We start from the raw sequence: 16151 nt of genomic DNA on the forward strand, positions 1-16151 counted from the left end.
GAAAAGTGTCTACTGTCACCGCTGGTGATAAATCAAACTGATGTTAGAGATGCAAATAGTCATTCCAGTACTCTCCTCGTTACTAGAATTGTTTAAGTTAATTAAGCCAGCAAAGTACTTCATTATCTACTATGCTGCATGCTAATGGTACATTTAAAGTTTCACTGTCTTATGATTCAGATTTTTTTTTTCACATTTAAGTCTCCATATCCATTGTGTTATAAGTCCATATACTTAATGGTAACTAATACTGTTTTTCAGGAAAATGGATTTATTGTGCCACAGTTAAGTTTCTACTTTGTGAGGTCTGCAAGTCTAAGAAATCTTAGGAAATGTTTGAAACTACCACATTCCTTTTGTCCATCTTCTTGAGAAAGTGATTAAAATGCTGTATAATTCATTTTTATTGGACTGTCAGTAGTTTAATTACATTCAACTTAGCATTGTAGAATTTTTAAACGTATTCTATTAACTAAAATAAAAGCTGTTATAAATTACTGATATGATTGGTTTCTTTCATTTTGCAGCATTTAAATATTAGGACACTGACGGATGATATGGTAAGGTTATACTCAACACTTCTTTTGTTGTGAATCTTAACTAACCATGTAATGTTGATGGCGTGCTGGGCTAACACCTTTGAAACTGCTAAAAATCTGCATGTTTTGGAAACCAACTGTTTTTTTATAGTGCTAAAATAAGAGGCAGAATTGGTAAAATGCATGACAGTTTTTGCTTTTAAATAGTAAAAGGAACTAGTAACTCGTTGATGGGCTAATTTAAAAAAATTGTTTAATTACAAATTGTTAGTCAACTTTGAATCATTCAAATCCGTCTCATTCTTTGGGGATGAATTGCACACTTAAAAAGGAGGTAAAAAAAAAAAAATAACACCTAAAGACATTCAGCTTTTCTGAAATATGTAGTTGCTACAAAGTAAACCAGACTAAAATGTCATGCGTGTATTAAAAAAAATGCTCAAAAATGGGGGAACCAGGCATGCTTTCCTATTTGTTCTGCATGTTGAAAACAATAGGCTTGCTTATAAGAAATTAACACTTTATAGCACCATTACAGATTGTTGTATATTCGAGTACATATTTCTGAGAAATAGATCTTTGAATGTAACTCTTGGCTAACGGTAAGGGAATAACAACAGTAGTAAGGCTGAAATAAACAATAATGTGAAAAAAAATATGTAAGCATGATAGGACAAAGCACAGTGCTGTATTGATCTGGTTCTGAATCCAAATTCACCTTACATGTAATATGAAACAGAATGCGTAGAACATGGTAAACACTTAAAAAATGTCTAGCGCACCCATTATCCAACGTACCATCTTGGGTACTTGGGTAAAGTGGACAGGCAAAGAGAAATGAGATCTAGATCGTGACACGCAGGATGGAAAAGTTCAATTAGAATGTTCTGTTTTATTCCTCTGGATAATATCTAAAACAAGGGTTGTTCATGTAAGCTTTCCTGGATAAGATTTTTCAGATAATGGTATTTAGAAAATTGTAGTGATACGGAACACTTACACAGAGAACATGTTATTTCTTATCATGCAAAGTAGAGTTGACTTCCTCTTAGCACTCAGTTGCACTGAGGGTCAACTACGTTAAGTACATGGTTTGCCCAAGTATGTACAGCTGGAAAGTTGGGTGTCTGTGGCTTGAATCTTGTTCCACAAAGCTCCAAACCCAAACATGTACTATGCTAACTCAGCCTTCAAATGCCTTCTTATGACTGATAATAAAACCATCTGTAATTTTTATGTTTGAACATCTGTAAGAATATACAATGGTAGATTTAGAATAGCCTTATTAAAATATAGTTCATATAGCCTACAATTTACCCATCTAAAATGTACAACTGAATGGTTTTTAGTATGTTCAGAGTTGTACAGCCATTGCCACAATCAATTTTAGAACATTTCCATCATCCAAAGGGAAACCTCCTACTTAAAAGCAGTCACTCACCATTTACCCCCAACTCCACCAGACTTAGGGAATGGCTAGTCTACTTGGTCCATAGATGTCCACTTCTGGATATTTCCTATGAATGGAGTCCTGTGATAAATGGTCTTTTGTGACTGAATTTTTTCATTTCGCATAATGGCTTCAAGGTCTGTGTTGTAGCTTGTATCACTACTTGGTTCCTTTCTATTGCTGAATGCTATTCTGGGACCTTTGAGATTTGTTCATATTTTATGGGCACTACACATCTTTTTCTTCCTTCTTTCTTTCTTTTTTCTTTTTTTATTTAAAAAAATTTTTTTAATGTTTATTTGTTATTGAGAGAGAGAGAGACAGAGACAGAGCATGAGCAGGGGAGGGGCAGAGAGGGGAGGAGACACAGAATCCGAAGAAGGCTCCAGGCTCTGAGCTGTCAGCACAGAGCCTGACACGGGGCTCAAACTCACAAACTGTGAGATCAGGACCTGAGCCAAAGTTGGTAGCTCAACCAACTGAGCCACCCAGGCACCCCTCTTCCTCTTCATTGAGCTACTGATCTTTGCTTCGTTATGATTGACGTTGCACATTGTCACCCACAGTCTCTACCCTAAGTTCTAGAAACAGAGTCCTGCTACAGTTTGGCTTCACCAAGTCATTCTAGAAGCTATCTTGCTCTGATCTTACATTAACAAAAGGATTCCTTCCAGTGAAGACTTCAGTCTTTTCTCTCCATCCTGCCCCATTCCTCCTCTCCCCTATTCTTTGTAATTGGGTGGGGTAAGGTCAGAACTTTTTGGGAGTTACCATACTGCCTTGTGTGGTATTTTTATCAAAGCAGTATATCATTGTAGGACTTTCTCACCAGTTTAAACATCTTCAAGGAAGAGACAGCATGTTGGTATGTTGTCTAGTATTATGTTAAGCATTTTTATAAATTTTTTGTTGAAGGAATGAAAAGAGTGAATCATCACTTTGGATTACTTGCCTTTGGATCTGGGGATGGCTTGGTCCTGGTCAGGCTTCCCAGAGATGGACCCTTGCCTTTGCACAGAGTAAAAGAGTTTTATATTAAAAAAAAAAAAGGGGGGGGGGGCTTTGACAAGGACCTGCTGTTAGTCTTTGTGACCACCTGCCTGGATCACTGACCATTGCCTTGCCTCTGCCTTTACCTTAGAGGGACGTATGACTGTTCTAGATTCCTCCTTGACCTTTTCCCTTTTGATTAACTGAACTACAGTCTCCCCAGCTCTCCCTGATCGCTTCTGATCTTGTGCTTTAGCTTGGCTCTTGAGTAGGCTAGGGCTTAAGACCAGGGAGGGATCAAGCAGGCAATCTAGTTCAGGCAGCTGGGTCCATTGCTGTGGAGCTTAGAGAAAAAGCCTGGCTATTTTGAACAAGACACACTGAAAAGTAAACCTAACTCATTGATTGACGCACCATGGAAAGAGCATTGGATTAGGAATCGGAAGACTCTTGTTGAAAGACAGAACCTCACCTCTTCTTAGCTCTTTGACCTTGGCAAATCAATTATCTGATTGTTCACTTACTTGTAAAGCAGGACTAATTATACCTTTTCTACTTTCCTCATAGAGTTTTGGTGGGTTTCATTGAAGTGTGTTGAACTGCTGCATTCATTTCTGTTCCTTGTTAACCCCTCTTAAAAATATGTCCCAGTGCACAGACAGCAGGGGTGACGTGACAGGTTTGCAGTTGAGCCTTACAGGCTATGTCACAGATTGATGAAGAGCTTTGAGGGAGGAAAGCGTAGCTGTATATTTCGGGGGCTCTATAAATGATTTTTGGTGAGTTAGAGCTCAGAGAAGCATTGGCCACTGATGATTTGATGTGTGTTAGCAATATGTTTTCTAATTAAAGGTTGCTACCCCGACAACATGTGTATGGTATGTGTGTTTTCAGTTCAGAGCTTCTTAATGTGAGAATAGCTTTTTTTTTTTTTTTTTTTTGGCAGAACTTGAGAGAAGGCGCCATAACAATGGCGTCTGCTGCAGTCACAGATCTGAATAACGGTATTTTAGAAACATGAAGTTGCAACATTCTGGGAAGCATTAGTGTTAAACACCCATCCCTTTAAATTGCTTGTTAAAGGCCTACGGAAGTACTTCACGTTTCAAGGTTATTTTCTGAGTTACAATCAGAATTTCATAGGACGCTGTCTGGTTGAAGGAAGTATTGCTCTAGTGTTGAGACAGAGTTCTTATACTTTAAACAGTGTTCATTCTACAAATACCTGAGCATTCATGCCATGTAAAGTGCGGTCCGAGGTGAAAAAGTCACTTAGTTTACAACCATCCATTGTCTGTACCTGGGTTGAAAAGAAGGCTTTTTTTTGTAGAGGCAAAAAGGTTGAGACAAGAGCAGCGAAGGGAGGCTGGTTGCAATAGGTCAACAGGAAGAAATTGAATATGGTTGACACAATACTGAATTCTCCATGACCATGTCCACGGAGTGTTTTTGTGGTTTAGAAGTTGTTTTTGACTTGGTTATTGTCTCCCTTGTCCCTCAGAACCTTTTGTCTCAAGTGCGGTGCTCCTACTGATCCTCTCTGTCTACTCTTTTCTCCCCCTGGTAGCCAATATTACTGTTGTAATCTCTGGTTTAGCCTACAGCAAGGATTTTCAGACTTTCTTGACAATAGGACCCAGCATATATACTAAGTATGTTTCATTTTGTAGCCCAGCTCACATACACATACAAATTCTCTCTCCGTTGAAACCGTTTTATGAACTAATATTTAATGTTTCTAAGCTCAATGAACTCTCATCTTTTCCTTTCCACTCCTTTCTATTGCTTTTTACTCCTCTCCTTTCCATTAAAAAACAAACAAACAAACAAACAAACACCAAAAAAAACCCCCCAAACAAAAATCACCAAAACAAAACAAAACAACAACAAAAGAAAGAGGGTGGGAAGGAAGGCGGATCCAGTCCACTACATTGGTTCCTTGTCCCACATGTGGTTCATGACTGTAGCTTAAAAAGAGACCTTGGCCTGTACAGCAACTAGAAAGAGTCCTCAGATCATAAAATGAAGAGCAGACACTCACAGAGAGATCTGAGGACTCTTTCTAGTTGCTGCCACTTGCTAGCAGTGTGACTTTGCGTATTTAACTGTTGGGCCTTGGTGTCCCTGGTTATAGAGCTTTACAAGGGAAAAATAATGCCAAAGTGCTTGGTGAACTATGCATTCACAGCATTAGTGGTATAGTTAGTAACATGAATTTTTTTTTTTTTGAGGAAAGATTTACATTTAACATAATATACCAATTTTATGGATACAATTTGATGATTTTTGACAAACGTATACAATCATGTATACACTATGATCATGATATAAAAGCTTTCCATCACCCCAAAAGATTTTGTGCCGTTTGTAGTCAATTTCTTCCGCCTATCCTGGCTCTTGGGAGACATGAGTCAGCTTTTTGTACCATATAACTCCGTTTCTAGGATTTCATATAAGTGGAATCACTTAGTATAGTGCTTTTGTGTCTGACTTCTTAGCATTGTGCTTTTGAGGCCCGCTCTAGTGCTTTGGGTGTATCAGAATTCGTTGTTTTTATTACTGAATAGTATGCCATTGTTTGGTAATACTTCTAGTTTATATATTCAACAGTTTGGGTTTCCAGTTTTTGGTGATTGAATAAAACTGTGAACCTTTGAGTACAGTTTTTGGGGGTATGGTTTCATTTTGGAAGGGGAATTATGTGGTAACTATGATTAACTTTACGAGAAACTGACAGATTGTTTCCACTAATGACAAATGATGTTAAGCATCGTTTATTATGCTTATTTGCCATTCCTTGTAATGTCTATTACTAGATACAGGGCCAAATTACTCTTGAGTGAGACTTGGCCTTAAGTAAGTGGAAACTTACCTAATTGATTTCAGGCCTTTGTTTTCTAATATAAAAACAATTACACTATCAATTTTCCTCTAAGTGCTACTTTAGCTGTGTCATTTTCTGAATGTTCAGAAATTTCCCAATTTTCCTGTTGATTTCTTCTTTAACCCATTGGTTATTTACGTCTATGTTTAACTTTTAAATATTTGGGGATTTTCCTGAACTCTCTTATTACTGAATTGTAACTTAATTTCCTTGTGGCCAGGGATCATGCTTTGTGTGACTTCAATCATAATTCAGTTTGCTGAGTCTTGCTTTCTGTCCCAGAATGTGGTCTATCTTTGTGAATGTTACATGTGCATTTTGCTTGTGTTAGATTGATCTATAAAGAAGTCACATTGGCTGACAGTATTATTCATATCCTGTTTTCTTGATTTTTCTGCTTGTTTTAACAATTATTGAGAGAGAAGTGTGGAAGTCTCCAACTATAATTCTGGATATTTTATTTCTCTGATCAGTTCTATCAGTTTTGCTCCATATATTTTAAAGCTCTGGAATTAAGTGCATATACATTTGGGATTGTAGTAAATCTTTCATCATTATGAAATAACTACTTATATCCCCAGTAATATTAAGTTGTAGGCTTTGGAAATTGACTAGATTGATTGGCTATACTTGATACAATTATTGCCTTCCTTTTTGAACAAATACTTCTTGGCCTCTGGGACACAAACTTTATTGATTTCATATCCCCATGACCTTTCCTTTTTTGTTTTGTGTGGTTTTCCTTTGCTTATCTTAAACTATTGTCATTTATCAGGTTTCTTTACTGAGGCCCCCGCTCTCCTGTGTATAGTGCTGGACTGGGGTGATGACCTTAGTCCATGTCTTTGTCTATGACCTTTTCTTTAAGTTGAGATCTATTACTCTGTTGGCCTACTGAATACTTTTGTATGGATGTCTCACCTGTACTTGAAACTGTTCATGCCCCAAATTAAACCTTACATTTTTTCTTTTTGATTTTTTTAAATGCTTGTTTATTTTTGAAGGAGAGAGAGACAGAGCGTGAGGGAGGGGAGGGGCAGAAAGAGAGGGAGACACAGAATCCGAAGCAGGCTCCAGGCTCTGAGCTGTAAGCACAGAGCCCGACGCGTGGCTCGAACTCACGAACTGGGAGATCAGACCTGAGCTGCAGTCGGACATTTAACTGACTGAGCCACCCAAGTGCCAGTTTATTCCCATTTTTAAAGATGGAGAAACTAAGGCAAAAGAGATTATGTAACTTGTTCAATGTCATGAAGCAGCCAGAAAAACTATGGCAGACTGATTCCAGAGAATATGGTCTTTACCAAGAGAGTTACATTGCCACTTAAGTACTATCCCTTTCTCCTCTGAGAGTGCCAATATAAAATCTGAAAGTATATTTCTCGTTTCCTGCTTTTCCTCTGGAGCCATCTATATGAAACCTCTGACCTTTATTTTAAACAAAAATTTTTAAAGCTTTTTTTTTTTTTTTCAGTTTATTTATTTTGAGAGAGACTTAACTGGAGACGGGGGGAGATACAGAGAGAGAATCCCAAGCAGGCCCTGCACTCCCAGTGCAGAGCCCCACATAGGGCTTGAACACAGGAACCGTGAGATCATGACCTCATGAGTCAGGTGATCAACCAACTGCGCCACACAGGTGCCTGAGATCTCTAAATTAAATTGACAAGGGAAAATTGTATCCTAGTCACTTACCTTAATCCTGAGAATTATAAAGACATCTGTAAGAAGTTTTCTATAAGAAATGAGGTATTTTTAGTATTTCCAGTAAACAAAACTGAGAAACATTTATGCTGAAGGAGTAGTCATTTGTGACTGAGAGATGTCAACAGGTAAAGGATAGGAGTCTGGTTTTGTTTTTTTTTTTTTGTTTGTTTTTTTTTTTTTAATTACAAAGGACATGGAAAAACTCTGGTTGCAAACCACTTTACAGATCTGCTCCCAGGTATAAGTATAGGCTTTCTTGGTTCCCCTCAAATTTTGCCACCAGGAATGAGGTCTTAGAGCCATTGAAGATACTGCCTGAGTGTGGGTTCTGATGAGTGCTATGAGAAACTTTCATTGTTCTCTGTGGACCTTGTGCCTCGCTTGATGTAAATGCTGCTATTTGACTCTAGCACATTCCTGGGTGTTATCTGCGAGACTGGTTCACTCAAAGATGAGTTCCCCAGATAGATACACTTGATGGAACCAAGTTTTGTCTACCTACAGGCTACTCCTGGACGTACCTAGATGTGATATCCCTTGTGGGATATGTGCCAAGTTAGACATTGTACTTAGGAAAGAAACGAATGATTTTATTTATGTTCCTGACTTGAAAGTCAATAGAACATACATCATCAACTTTAAAAAAAGAGCTTAACAATTATTTTTTTTCTTATTGGTCTAATAAGACATAAAACTGTCTGTACTATGATTGAAGTTCATTTTGCACTTTTATGAACTTCTGTTTTCCTTGGTAAGTTTAAAAACCATGAATGATAATACAAAAAGTGTGAGATTTTCCAGTTTTTCTTTGAAGCTATATATTCAAAATAAACTCTTCTGTGTTAAGTAGATAAACCAGCATGGACTGGGGCAATTGAATGTATGTGGTAAAATACATCAGAACAAGTTCTCTAAGCTTAAATTATTCACTAAGTCAGGTGGGCCTTTCTGAGCCCATTAATATGAGTTAATTAGAGCTTCCTGTACTTAGGTTTTCAGTAGTAACACTTAAGTACTGTCTTAGAATCTTTAAATATTTATGGGATAGTTTAGAGAGCTCCTCCTCAAATCAGTAGAAACTTGGGAATTAGATCAAGAGCTCTCAGAGTTGAACAGACTAAGATGTAGTGGGGTGTGCAGACTTGTTTATTCATCCTTTTATCCATTCATTCATTAAGCATTTGAGTGGTTAGTACTGTTATAGGAATATAAAGATCAATATGACTGTTCTGCCATTGGGAACAGTGAAGAAACAGATGTGTATACAGTTTACGGTTGTATAGGTATACTAATACTGTTCTAGGCCCATTGCACTGTGTCTAAAATCCAGTGGAGTTGTAAGGTCATCTTTGAGGTTGGGAGAAGACTTGGTAGAGAAGGGGACTTTTCAGCTACTTTTGAAGGACAAGTTGGAATATAGGCTGGCAGGAGTTGTAGGATTTGTAGTAATTTAAAAAAAATATTTATTTATTTTTGAGAGAGAGAGAGCGAGTGAGCGTGAGAGGAAGAGAGGCAGAGAGAGAGAAGGAGACAGAGTCTGAAGCAGGCTCCAAGCTCTGAGCTGTCAGCACAGAGCCCGATGTGGGGCTTGAACTCACGAACCATGAGATCATGGCCTGAGTCAAAATCGGACGCTTAACTGACTGAGCCACCCAGGTGCCCTGAGTTGTAGTAATTTTTTACTCTGATAATTTTACTCCCTGGATACCAACAGAATGGATCCCAGATGGAAGTGCCAGGTAGGCAAGTAGAAAACAATTGTTGGTGTTCTCAGAAACCTTTTGTTTTATGGGTAGTACAGGTCTATGTCTTGTAAAAAGTGTGCTATTTATCTACAGAGCTAACTTCTATTTCCTTTATGTGTATAGTATTAATATCTGTATATAAGAAATTAGAATTGTGCTTAACAATATGAGTAAGTAAAACTTTGGGGTTTGAATATTATTTTTAAGGGATTATCTTTTTCTTTGGATATTTTTCTTGTCACCTGGTGTTATATTCTAGAACTCAAGGTTGTTTTTAATCTAGGGGACCAATCTTTGAAGGGTCAGTGTTAGGAAGAGTCCAGATTGTTCTTAATGAATATATAAAAGACATAACACTTGGAGTTCATCCTGATATTGCTGGGAAGGAATTAGCAAAGTAAGAAGTAATGGGTTGTATCCCAGGCATGGAGGACAGAAAGCTATTTATTATTCACTTAACAAAGACTAATAGAGCACTAATTGTATGAACTATGCTAAGTTCCAGGAGTAGGTCCAGTGGTGAATAAAATAATGAATAAACCTATGATGGGGTAACTTTAGAATAGTACTCGTGCTATGTAATGGCAAGCACCAGACTTGTGGGCATCCAGCCTAGTTTTAAGGAGTCTGGAAGGCTCCTACCTAAGATGTAGCTCAAACTGAAAGCCAAAGACTGAGGTGAAATGATCCCGATTATGGAGATGGGATAGGAGTTGTGGTTGTGGTAGGTTTTTAGGCACAAAAAACAGTTTGCACATTTAAGAGACTCTGAGTTGTTCATTACATCTGGTTCCTACAGTGTAATGGCGGGTAGAGTAGTGAAGAGATTGCCTGGACAGAAAGTAGGGTTCAGATCAAGCTGGACCTTTTGAGCCATGATAAGACTGGAATGTCCTCCTTTGAGTAATGGGGATGCAAAGGTTGAAAGGTTTTAAGTACAGGAGTGAGGGACAGGATTGGATTTACATTTCAGTAAGATCAAAATGATGTCAGTTGTTGATAATGGCTGCAAGTGGTTAGGGGTAGAGGGACAGAGAAGACCTAGAGGCAAGCCAGGAGGCTGTATACAGCTGTTGTCCAAGTGTCCTGAACTAGGACAGTGGCAGTAGGGACAGAGAGAAGATGATTTAAGAAGAGACAGTCTACATGATTTCATGATTTGTTTCCTTATTAGTTTTCATTAGTTACTACAGTTCACATCACTTTTCTGTTGATCTAAGTCAACATCAGAAGTCATAATCAATCCCTATCAGCACCTAGATGCTTCTCTCCCTTTCTAGGACCATTTTTTCTTTTTCTCAGGCATCCTATCTCACATCCTCCAGGCTTCTCAAGCCCTCCTACTTTGCCCTTTGGAAGTCAAAGCCTGTTTTTGAATGTTTGTTTTCCTTCTTGTTCTAATTGAAACCTAGATGTTCTTTGAAAGCTTTGCATTCCTGTTGGCTTCTTCCTTCAAAAGCTTCTAGCTGTTTTAAAGGATTTCTGTTGGTTTTCTCCTTTTTGGTCTCATCTTTAGGTCTTATAGTTTCTGCCCCTAATGCATGAGAGACATTAGACACAGGAGTTGTTTTCCTTTCCACTCCTGTTTCTGTTATTCCATATCTACTATCAGGGGTTCTTAAACTGCAGTCCATGGACCTCCAGGCAGTCTGTAGTAACCTTCATGGTGTCTTTGAACTGGAATGGAAAAAAAGATTGAATCGTTTTCATTAATCTGTAAGCAAAACTTTGTTTTCACCTGTATTTGTAACTTCTTTAAAAACTGAAAATTCAAGGGGTGCCTGGGTGGCTCAGTTGGTTAAACACCCAACTTCAGCTCAGGTCATGATCTCGCAGTTCGTGGGTTCTGCGCTGATGGTGCAGAGCCTGGTTGGGATTCTATCTCTCTCTGCCTCTCCCCCACTTGCGCATGCTCTCTTTCTCTCTCTCTCTCTCTCTCTAAATAACTAAACAAACAAAAAACTAAAAATTCAAAATGCATACACACATAGTAGGATTTGACCTGTGACTTGATTAACCCAGAAAATAGATATGTTCAAAACACATTATAGTTACTGAAGGTATTTTGAATTTTTTTTTTTTTCAACGTTTTTTATTTATTTTTGGGACAGAGAGAGACAGAGCATGAACGGGGGAGGGTCAGAGAGAGAGGGAGACACAGAATCGGAAACAGGCTCCAGGCTCCGAGCCATCAGCCCAGAGCCTGACGCGGGGCTCGAACTCACGGACCGCGAGATCGTGACCTGGCTGAAGTCGGACGCTTAACCGACTGCGCCACCCAGGCGTCCCACTGAAGGTATTTTGAAAGGTGGTCTGTGTTCAACACTATGTTGAAGTTAGACTTCCTGTTACCTCATGTTCTGTAATGTATTAAGACCTATTACTCTAAAATTTAAGATATTTCATAACACCATTTTTGTTGTAATTACATTTATTTTAGGCATTTAAAAGTATTCTATGAGGAGCTCTGTATTACTTTCCTATTGCTAATATCTCAAAGCTTAGAGTGTTAAAACAATAATAAACACTTAACATTTCAGTTTCTTGGGTCAGAAATTTGGAAGCATCTTAGTGGGATAGTTCTGGTTCAGAGTTTTTATGAGTTTATAAGCACGACATTGTGGGCTCTGGCTGCAGTCATGTGAAGCCTTGATAGGGCTGGAGAATCCATTTATAGGTTGTTCACTTGCAACTGGCCAAGTTGGTGCTGATTGTTGTTGGGGGCCTCCGTTCTTCCCTGTGCAGGCATCTTCACTTGTTGCCCTACACCTGTTGGCTGTAAAACACTAACTACATATTACAATCTATATTCAAGGAATTTTAATAACCTAATAAATATACTTCTCATTTAATAAGATACCATATGAAATTTAAATGTAAATAAACTACTGTAAGTAGATGATTGTTTTTTGTGGGTGATGGTAAAACATTGCTTTCAAAGCCTCTGGCTAGAGAGTATAGTGTAGTTTCACTATAACCTAAATTTAAGGCCAGAAAGGCCACTTGTAACACTGAGGGATAGTAAAGATAGAATGCAGTAGTGGTTGGGTTGGTGGGAATTGGTATTGAGTAATAGGATTGTGGCCTCAGACAGGGATGGTTAGCTTTTCATACCTGCGAATGGCTAGTTTCTCACCGATGGTGTTCTCAGTAATACTGATGTTCCCAGCGTTTTAGTGAAGACCATGGACTAGGCAGGCATACTGTTGGGCTGCCCACGTGTACCATCTTCTGTAATTCTCCCATCAGCTGCACAGGACTCCCTGATGTATTCTCTTTCCAAGCCTCCTTTGAAGTTCCCTCACCCTAGGATTAATCACTTGTTCCTATCTGTCGCTGATGTACTTGGCTTACGATTTTTCTTGGGGGCACCTATGTATTTTATCTTTATTTATAATAAGTTTTCTATCAGGTTTTTTCTTCAAGTGGTAAACCTCTTGAGAGACCTACTGCATTTTATGTATTTTATCCAGTAATTGTTTATTCAGTTATTCATACCTTCATGGATTAGTTGATTGCTAGCTATCTGCTATACTCTGTGCTGTAGGCTGAACATATATAGTGACTGTAACCGTTACCTGTTGCTATGCTCACAAATTAGCCCAAAACTTAGTGACTTAAAACAGCAAACGATTAGTATGTCACACTTCTTCTGGGGGCAGGAATTTGGTAGTTGATTAGCTAGCTGGTTTTGGCTTGGGGGTCTTAGGAGGTTGTAGTGAAGATGTTGGCTAGAGCTGTTTACAAGTATTACTCTATGAGGAGCTGTTAGTGCTCTGTTGCTATGTAATAAGTCATCTGAAAGCTCGAATGGGCTTCCAAGATGGCACACGCACATTGCTGTTGACATGAGGCCTCTATGCCTCTTCAGTTTCTTCAGCTCAGTTCTTTGACACGTGGACCTCCCCCTAGGTGTTGAGTGTCTTCCTGGCATACCCAAGACTGAGTGATCCAAGCGGGAGCAATACAAAAGCTGTAACATCTTTTATGATCTAGTCTTGGAAACCACACTCCGTCATTTCTGCAGTATCCTATTGGCCAATTGAGTCAGGATCATTTCCCTACTACAGTGACTAAGACAGTTGATGGTTCATTTAGCATGGCACTTATATTTCAGTGGGCAAGAGACAGTCAACATTTTCAAAACAAATGAAAAAATTGTAGGTTTTCCTAAGTCTTATGAAAGGACATGTAAAGAGAATGAACTATGTGTGGTGATAGAGAATGAAGGGAGTTGTGAAGATACATGTGTTGCTTTAGAGCTGTCAGCTACAGCTTTTCAGGACTTTTAACCCAAAACTGAAAGGTGAGAAGCATTTTCATTTCCTATGAACCTACCTGTGATAGGTACGATCTTGAAAGGTTTAAATAGCTCGGTTAGGGTGACAGAGCAAACAGGTGGTTGGGCAGGATTCAGAAGTCAGATGCTGGAGCTTTTTTAGTAAGCTAGTTGCCTATTTACTAATAAAGTTAATGAAAAAGCCAAGCTGTTTTAGCTGTTAGGTTTTTTTCTTCTTAAATATGGCACAAGATTGTAGAAAACTGGTAGATAATTTTAAATAATCTTTTTTTTCCTAGATTTTGGCGGTGCATTCACCTAGAATTGACTTAAAATTACGATGAACTTTTATTTGCTTGATTCTCTTGGATTCCATGAAAATATGTAGTCCCTTGTAGGTTCTAAGGAAGTGTGTTTATGATCATACATACTTTTTCAGGCTTTTCAAATTTAAAATGACTAATAATTACAACATCTTCCTTTTGTTTTAAATTAAAAAAAAGTCACTGCTGTCAGTATTTAAACCACTGTAATAGAACTTTGTCACTATTACAGTGTTAAACTATAGCTTAAAATCCAGATAGTTTTTTAGAGCCTGTTTTTCATTTAATTAATTTTATTTAAACTGTAATTACTGATTATCAGTGTGAGATAATACTCAGCAGGGTGCTCATTTAACTTCCCGTGAAGATAAGTGATATTAATTTATAAAACTCTGTACACCCCAGACACAGCTGAAGCCATATTAATTAAGTGTGGTGTACTACCTTTAAATAGCATTAAAATAAAATTCTCTCAGTCTTCTGTGTGTTCAACCAATTCTTCAACAAAGGCAAGTCATTGGCACCGTTCACCTCCTTGGGTTGTGTTTCTAGTTCAGCTTCAGGAGAATTTCACGGAAAATGAACAGTAGCTGTGCAGGTGCACAACTTGGGAACATACTCCCAGTCCCATTGCCAAATACAGAATAACCAACTTATAGTCAGTGTAATGGGGATTTGTACTGTGCATTTACAGACCAAGGTATTTTAAAATTTTGTTCATGTTTCATTGTGCCTTCCTTCAAGCAAATTGGATGAGCAATTCTATAAAAGATAAATTAGGAGGGGGATTTTTACCCCCCCCCCCCATTTATGAGTGGAGTCATAGCATTATCTCTCAAAACAAAACAAAACAATAGAATGTTTAAATGATTTGATAGTAAAGTTCATTTTGCACCTAGCTTTGTCAGTAGTGCCCAGATGATGTGGAATTTACCTGTAGTGCTTGATAGAGCATCCATACCTGGGAATGCTTTTAATTAAGCCTGAGGTATTCAACAAATTTAATTTGCTGTTGTAACATAGGAGGGTCGTATGTATTTTACTCCTATGACTCTTATTTTGTACTTTTTTTTTTTTAATGTTTATGTATTTTTGAAAGAGAGGAAGGAGGAAAACAAGAAAGGAAGGAAAACAAACAAGAAAGGAAGGAGGAAAACAAACAAGAAAGGAAGGAGGAAAACAAACAAGAAAGGAAGGAGGAAAACGGGAGGAGCAGAGACATAGGGAGACACAGAATCTGAAGCAGGCTCCAGGCTCCAAGCTGTCAGCACAGAGCCCAACGCGGGGCTCGAACTCACAAACTGTGAGATTGTGACCTGAGCCAAAGTTGGACGCCACCCAGGCACGCCTTTGTTTCATCCTTTTTAATCAGGAAAATAAATAAAAGTGTTGAAATTAAGCAACATTGATCCTTAAGTATCTCCTGTTTGTATTCGGACCTCTGTCGACTTGGAAGCTAAAAGGAGGGATATACTTATTTTTCGTACCTTGCCTGTAGCTATCCTAGTGGGAATGTGTGAAATTGCTTTCCAGTTGAATAAAATCCAACTTTCCCCTAGAGTTTAGGTGCGAAGCATATGGGGGAGGTGTGCTAATTCTATTTTGTTGTTGTTGTACAAATTACAATATTGTTTATTGATATAAATGCAGTTCTCCTTCTAAAAACCTAATGGATTTTTTTGTTTGTTTATACTGTTTTAGAAGTTAAATATTAGGAAATTGTTACCTGTAAAAGTGTTCTGGAGCTCGTCCTTTTACATAGACAGTTTCCTTATTTTAAGAATTAAACAAATGCATTCAACCTGATGCCTTTCAAGCTCTTAACACAGTGCATAAAATACAGAAGGTGTTCAGTGACTTTGAGAGAATCTTATTTAGAAAGTTGTAGTTTTTTTTGGCAAAAATGAAAATTTTGGGGTAGCTATCGCTGATGGAAACCATTAGGTTATATATTCACAAATTAGCTTGTGAATTGCTTAAGCTTACTCTTCCCACTCATTGACATGTTTACATTTATAATATTGATGTCACATTAATGATGTTTTGCTCAATTTCACTTCATTATAAGTTTAGCATATTAATGAAGTTACTTTCTTGTGTATGTAGTGTGTGGAGTCAGCACAGGTTTTATACTCAGGAATTGATATTCCCTGTAGAGAAGTTACTGCAATGAAGTAGTGATTCAGAAGCCGGGTGGAGGAATCAGTCCCATTTCTTACTGTTTTTGGTGTCTC

The 16151-nt window shown here is 38.1% G+C and overlaps 1 protein-coding gene across 5 annotated transcripts in view; it reads left to right on the top strand.

Moving 5' to 3' along the window:
• DIAPH3 (diaphanous related formin 3) overlaps positions 1-16151 on the top strand; it is a 516220-nt gene that overhangs the window by 26141 nt on the left and 473928 nt on the right. For 3 of the 5 annotated variants that reach the window (XR_013550080.2, XM_078433000.2, XM_078433008.2), the window contains exon 2: positions 528-560. The exons of the other annotated variants lie outside the window; for them this stretch is intronic. Coding sequence is in view for 2 of the 3 variants with exons in the window: in XM_078433000.2 (XP_078289126.1) it covers positions 528-560 (33 nt within the window). In the remaining variant the exon portion in view is untranslated. The remainder of the gene's footprint in view (positions 1-527; positions 561-16151) is intronic. 5 annotated transcript variants of the gene reach the window in all.

Source organism: Panthera onca, chromosome A1 (genome assembly GCF_046562875.1).
Source record: "Panthera onca isolate mPanOnc1 chromosome A1, mPanOnc1 haplotype 2, whole genome shotgun sequence".
Classification (NCBI taxonomy): domain Eukaryota; kingdom Metazoa; phylum Chordata; class Mammalia; order Carnivora; family Felidae; genus Panthera; species Panthera onca.